Source organism: Hemiscyllium ocellatum, chromosome 15 (genome assembly GCF_020745735.1).
Source record: "Hemiscyllium ocellatum isolate sHemOce1 chromosome 15, sHemOce1.pat.X.cur, whole genome shotgun sequence".
In the NCBI taxonomy this organism is placed as follows: Eukaryota; Metazoa; Chordata; class Chondrichthyes; order Orectolobiformes; family Hemiscylliidae; genus Hemiscyllium; species Hemiscyllium ocellatum.
In genome coordinates, this window is record NC_083415.1 from 35,067,240 (window position 1) to 35,074,500 (window position 7,261).

At 41.5% G+C, this 7,261-nt stretch overlaps 1 protein-coding gene across 1 annotated transcript in view; it reads right to left on the bottom strand.

Moving 5' to 3' along the window:
- kcnb1 (potassium voltage-gated channel, Shab-related subfamily, member 1) overlaps positions 1–3,762 on the bottom strand; it is a 354,303-nt gene extending 350,541 nt beyond the window's left edge. The window contains exon 1 of the mRNA XM_060835911.1: positions 3,196–3,762. Coding sequence (XP_060691894.1) covers positions 3,196–3,762 — 567 coding nt within the window. The remainder of the gene's footprint in view (positions 1–3,195) is intronic.
- Between the last annotated feature and the right edge of the window lie 3,499 nt (positions 3,763–7,261).

A 7,261-nucleotide genomic window follows, 5' to 3' on the forward strand; every position in this document is an offset into this window, starting at 1 on the left:
CATCAATTTATCTCAAGTATAAATCAGAGCTAGACATTTATTTGGCAAACATGACCTTTGGAACATGTAATAAATCGCAGGCATATGCAGCCTTTCTGCAGAAATCTATCAGATATAAATGCATCACCCTGCTACTCATGGTATCTTTTCTTTAAGAATATCTAAATATAATGTCATTAAGTTTGTTATCATAATGCTCATTTGGAGAGCTGATGCAGACACAGATGACATTCTTTTGCACTGTTACAATTCTGTAATTCTGCTATGTCTTTATTGACACTGAAGGTTCAGTGCATAACACTGTTACAGAGATATGTTCTGCTATCATTCTGTATGCTCCAATTTACAGAGAGCAATTGAGTGCATTATTTGTTCAGCTGTGAGCTAAACATGATTCCATAAAGTATATATATGATAAACTTAGGATTCCTAATGAAAAATAAATTGCCATTTTCAAAGTGACTCAATAAAGAAGGTGTCATAAAAGAATATAAAGACAGTAAGGAAGAGGCAGCTAAACTGGCAGATAGAGAATAACCCTGTACACATAAGCAGCCCAGCAACGAACTTGTTGACAAGCACCAACAGATTAAAGTATTAATTAAAATGTCAAATTGTCACATATTAATATATTCAAAAAATTGCTCATAGGAGTAATCAGACTGCCCAAGTTGGTTATAAAATATTTCTGCATATGCAGTAATTTGCACAATTTGTCCTATTAAAAATATAAGATGTAGTAAAACATATAACTTCTCATGGAATGATTTGGTGCTTTGAAAACTGGTGATAAGAGATGACACTTTCAACTGTTAGACTAGCAAGTCTGTTTCACACAAGTAATTTTGCATAACTTAATATTGCTTCATGTTAATTAAGCTCTTAGACAAGTACCATCTGGTTGAAGTGAACTGGAGCTCTTTATGAACCATTTTTTTCATCTGTCTGATTTAACTTTGCTCAATGCTAACACTATGGTCCCAGTGTTGCACTGGACTTGACAAATTACCATACAAGGTAAAATAAATCTGTCAATGTTAAGATAACAGATTGGAACTCCAGGCCGTCTCCTAGATCCTCCAATTTGTTATTTGGGGGTTCCTGAAGGTTTCCTTCAGAAATTTTATCAGTAAACTAGATGCATCAAATTGGGTGCAAGAAAGGGCAATCCATACCTGATTAGATTACTTACAGTGTGGAAACCGGCCCTTCGGCCCAACAAGTCCACATCAACCTGCCGAAGCGCAACCCATCCATACCCCTACACCTAACACCGGGCAATTTAGCCTGGCCAATTGACCTGACCTGCACAACTTTGGACTGTGGGAGGAAACCAGAGCACCCGGACAAAACCCACGCAGACATGGGGAGAATGTGCAAACTCCACACAGTCAGTCGCCTGAGGTAGGAATTGAACTCGGGTCTCTGGTGCGGTAAGACAGCAGTGCTAACCACTGTGCCACCGTGGGGCAAACAGTTTTGATGAATTAATGGATATTTTTTGCATTCTGTACTATCTTAGATTCTTAATGGTCATGGTCAAAACTGAATGCAGCCCTCCTGACTGCATTAGCGGTCATTGATTAAATGTGTGCGAGGGTAAATAATATGTTTCCTTATTAATTATATTTCACACTGCATCGTGATCCCGTTATTAGTTGGTTACTTGATTTATTTCAAATCCCTCGAACTTAGCACTGCCTTCCTAACCTGCAATGTTCTTCCTGACCTCTCTGCCCCCACCCCCACGCCGGCCTATCACCCTCACCTTGACCTCCTTCCACCTATCGCATTTCCAACGCCCATCCCCCAAGTCCCTCCTCCCTATCTTTTATCTTAGCCTGCTGGACACACTTTCCTCATTCCTGAAGAAGGGCTTATGCCCAAAACGTCGATTCTCCTGCTCCTTGGATGCTGCCTGACCTGCTGCGCTTTTCCAGCAATACATTTTCAGCGCTTATTTCAAAAGACATCAACTTATGGTGTTGCAACCCAATTTACAAAATGCTAATAGCCATGCACTCTAAACTCTTCAAATCTATCAGTAGGTTTAACTGGCACCTGACCAGGTGATATATTTGATGTTAAGAAAATGCATACTTCCAAATGTTTTCACATTATGTATGTTTGAGTTTTGAAGTTATAGACTGGTACATAGAATAGAAATGTTTGTTCAAACAAGTCACTAGATTGAATTTATGTACTTAAGTTAATAACTTATTCTTGGACAGTACAGTGAACACCCTAATAATTCACTGGTCTCTGGTAATCCTCTGTAATGGATTAGCTTTTGCTCATAGTAAAGTTGTAAGTAGTAAAGCCCAATGTGACCACCATCATATATTTTCATAAGTTTTGTTTGCCATCTCTAATACCAATTCTGTTGGGTCCTCATTCAGTTATTCAGTCATCTCACTACAATACATTAAATGCTAAATAGAAAAGAAAATATCAATATATGCAAATGTTAAAACAGATGTCAAGACTTAATCAGGTACTGCTATTCCTGCACAAGTTCAAAGCTCTTCTCAAAATATTATCAGAATGCTAGAAAATCCTTTCAAATAGGAAGTATCCAAACAAGATTACACTGACTCAATCCCAGTCCCATCATAAAGGGCAATGAAAGCACTCCTGTTGAAATACCCAGCTTATAAGAATGGAAATCACTTTATGAAGTAATTTCAAGCACAGTTTCTTAAACAAAATAGTTAAATATACCATTAAATGTGCAAAGCATAAACCAAGTATAGTGTGTTATGCCATATAAGCTTGCTTTCCTATTAAAAAATGCAAGTTACTGTAAGGTGCAGGAGCATGCATGAAGAAGACAAGATACTAACTATTGTTTAACCAGAGAAGTGCAGTCTAGAAGCCTGAGTGAATCCTGCAAAACAACTAGCTCCATTGATTTTAAAATGAGCTGCATATTTTAAATGTTGGGATGGCTCTTATGTTTACCACACTTCTTATTGCTTTGGGAATAATTGATTTATAATTCACAGCACAAATCTATCTATTATAGATTATGTGGGATGAACTATCTGTCCATTTAGATTTACTCTAATTATCATTTTGCCTCAAACGGCACCCTGCAATACAGTTCCTTATACTGTGAATTCAATGTGTTAAAACTGAATGCAATATTTATTTTTAAATGAACAGCTTTCACTAAATTTACCATATGGTGATTACCTTGGCAGCCACCGAGGAACTGGGTTTCTCTAAAAGGTCCCATAATTTCTTCCTTTTCTCTGCACAAAAGGTGTTATCAAACTCTTCTCCCTCTCTATCCCTCATTGTTTCAGCTTCTCGTTTCAGTTCCTCGTTCATTTGCTCCTTTTTCTGATGATACCTGGCCTGACAGCAGGACTCCAGATAGATCTCGTCTATTCCCCAGTAGTCAAGCTCCTGACTGAAGGACAGCGCGCACATCTCTTCCATCATATGCAACTTGCCCGTGCGATAAAAATTCAAAATAGATGTAAAAGCTCCGGGGTGACGGTCAAAAAAGTACTCGTTTCCCTCCAAATTGTAATCATCACAGCTCTCCATAAGGGACTCGTGAGTATTGCAATCTCGAAGCTTGCCCAGTCGAGTCCGGGGTAACCGGTCCAAAGTTCTCCAAAGTACTTCATGTGCAAGTCCCCCAACATTGAGCTTGACTCTTCTGGAACAAGCCTTGCTCCTGATGATCTCCATGGGATCTGGAGGCAGGGAGCTGGTCGACCGAGATTCCCCTCTGTTTATTCCCGCGGGCATTTTCCCTGTTTTCGTCAGTAAGGCTGGATTTAATAAATCACACTCGCTTCCTGCAGGGTTTTCATCTGACCGCTTTCGTGTTCATTCTCGAAGCTGGGGAAAATAAAAGGTATTTGGTGGTGAGATTCAAAGTGTGCCTCAGATCCAAATGACCTACAAAACGGAACAAGCGCATCTCTAACGCAGTGTCAGGTAGCGCGGGCGCGGTGCTTTATCCATTAATCAGTGAAACAAATAGCTCATTTAATCTGCTCAGGGGACAGATTGCTTTTCTGAGCAAGCGAGATCCCAATGGCCAGCGCCGTCTTGCTGCAGGAGGCAAGTGAGCGCTGTCCACATGCCGGAGCTGAACTGCAGCGCAGAGGCACGCAGCTTCTAGAGGGCAGCAGCTACCCAGCGGGGATCACATTACACTGCCGGAGGAAGCCAGAACTCTTCAACTTGCTCTCATCAACAAATGCCAACAGTTTGGGGGGTGGGGGGAAAACGATCGCTTTATTCCACAGACTCTGCAAAGTTGCATCCTGAAGTCAACAAACTGCTTCGTGTGCCTTTACATAAAATTATACTCAAATGAAATCAGTCTTTATTGATGGGAACTCTAGACTTCAGCAGACGTGTTTGCCGCTATTGGGTTTGCACTCCGTCTGTTTTCGCCCTCATTCAAACAGCAGCCTGTACCTGTCACAATGAAACTGCAACATTCACCAGCTACACAACCTTCCTCGACAAAGATACCGTCTCCATATTTTAAATATAAAGGGATTGTTTCACTGCATACTTTTTTTTGCTAATTCCGAAGCTGCATTTTGTTTTATTTTACTTAGACGGTAAGCAGCATGCCTCAAATGGTTAGAAATTCTATTTAAGAACTCCGCGTCTGAGAAATTACACACCAGTGTTGTGAGCGTATTTTAAAGTGAAGTCTGTCCACGTACATCAAAACTAAACGAGCCCTAGCTCTTTGAAGGAGCCGCAATATTTCCAGCGCGCTGCTCCTCAGTGAATTGGAGGCATTTCTGCACAATGACCAGCACTTGAGAAATCAAAGTGAAGTTGATATCAATTGCCAAAAAAAACCATCTTAAAATGTTGCCCTATATTCCCTTTAAATTACTAACATTTTATCCAACCCCGGCTCAACAAACTGGGTATTCCAGTGCCCCATACCCAGGGGAAGATTTTAGATTGAGTCAAAATTTGGGAAGACACTTTTCCTTCCTTCAGTTGTGGGTCAGAGTGAGTTTATTTCCTACAATTCATGCTGTAAACTCTGCTTCTCATGTGAACATGGGAAATGAATTGCTTTATTTTCCCCCCGTCCCCTTAGCATCACTGGAACCCCCCCGAGCTGCCGGGAGAACCAGCCAAAAAATACAATAAATTCAGCGACCGGTCGCCAAGGATTTTCCGAATGAGGAGCCAACACGGTTTGCTCCCCACTCCTCCAGTTTGCCCATCCTGGCCCCCCACTGAGCAAAATGAATTCTCGCTCATTAGCCCCCTCTGTCAGATCGGATTTTACATCCAGCCGCTCATATCGGCGCTATTCCGGGATTAAGACGAGGCGAGCACTGAATAACCGTTTTTCTTTCGGTGGGAGTAATTTTAAAACGGACAATGCGGACGGATGCTTGGAAAACACAATAACGAACAAAGCTCGATCCTGAATGCCAACTTATAAATCCCAACCTCACTCATGTTGGACTGCGGCAAGACATCATCGTCTGTCCTTTTTTCAAATTGTGCCTTTAAATTGACATTCTGTCTGCTGCTTGTTCATTAACGTTGGTATTGAATCGGTGGCGGCAAAGTTTTAAACAGGTCATTTCCACATATTCGGCCCTGTGCTTGAACTGGCTCCATTGCTATCTGGCGGGTGAACCGCGGTATGTCAGAACCTGCTCTGTGTTAATGCCCCCCAGTTCACAAGACATTTCATCCACCGTTTCTAATGGTACAGTTAGATTGATAACAGCAGTGCAATTTGGCGCAATTTGCTAAAAAGGAATTAATCCCTCCGAGGCCCCCTCCCAAAACGTGATCATTATCTGTCTCTTCTGACAATGGAATTAGAGAGTAGCGGTCTGTTTATGTCCAACTACCAGCACATTGTTTATCTTTGCAATCACGTTGAGCCCAGCACCAAACTGGGTAGCTGTGCGTGTCGTTACTCCCTTGGGGAGAAAATAAAAGACAATTGTCAGCTACACGAGCTCTCTATTATTACAATGACATTATTTTTTTAAAAAAAGGTAACGTTTTAACGGAGCGGATTGAGCCGGTATTTTAAAACAGCCACATCTGTTACTTACCCTGATGATTACAGTAATAATCTCAGCGTTTGATGGGTTTAAAAAAGATATTAAGTCCATCACCTAAAATTAGCCGGAGATGATGTAAGAATCATTTCTTTTACGAACCTTGTAAAACCTCTTGCTGTTTTGAACAGGATCCTATTGGATTAACATGGGCTGCTTAGGGATGGAAACTGCTTCGTAACATCAAACAAAAATAAGCTGATATCAGCCCGGTTCTTGCACAGCTTCGAGCTGCAGGTTTTATCCTCCAGGCCGCCTTATTTCTCCCCCCCTCCAGGTTCCATACAATTTCGTGGTCCGTGAACGGTTTTGTGGATTTATTTCTGCTGTCGCTTAATGGAGATCAACAAGTCTAGTCTGTTCCTATGAAGGTTCCTTCATCCTTCTATTCTTCCTGAATTAAGAAGATCATGATCTACAGATAATGAGGGGAAACAGCGGCACCTACAGCTTTACAAATAACCCGACTCGACTGCTTCCTAGGTTCAGCTTGTGTTCCAGTCACCCAAGATTCTTATTGATTTCAGATTTATTATTAATGTGTTGCACTGTTGATCAGATATTGTGTAATTTCCTCCCCATTACAGTTCTAGGTTCAGGTTCGGATCTGACTCCAATGGAATGATCCCTTCCAGAAGCTGACAAACTTCACCTTCAGTTTGATGCCAGTAGAAATATACTTCCAGATGATATCGAACTAAATATGCAATGTGCATAGTCTATTCCCTCTCTGGAACACTTAGCAAACAGAGACAGTTTTTTTTTAAAGAAGTGTTAAGTCTGAATTATCACGAGAATTGGAGCCCTGCATGTGCGGGGTCCCTATTTCCCCTCCAGCCCACCCCCTCCAGGTTAAATCTTCAGGAACTGGCTGGTCACAGACAGTGTATTGTGCACATAAGGGGTGACTTAGTAACAGGATAATTGCCTCTGTGCAGTTATTTCAACATGAGGGTGGCATAGTGGCTCTATGGTTAACACTGCTGCCTCACAGTGCCAGGGACCTGGGTTTGTTCCTAACCTTGGGTGACTTTCTGTGTGGAGCTTGTACATTCCCCTTGTGTCAGTGTGGGTTTCCTCCCACAAACCACAATGTGCAGCTTAGATGAATTGGCCATGCTGAATTGCTCATAGTGTTCAGGGATGTGTATTAAGCAAATACAGGGTCTGGGTGCATT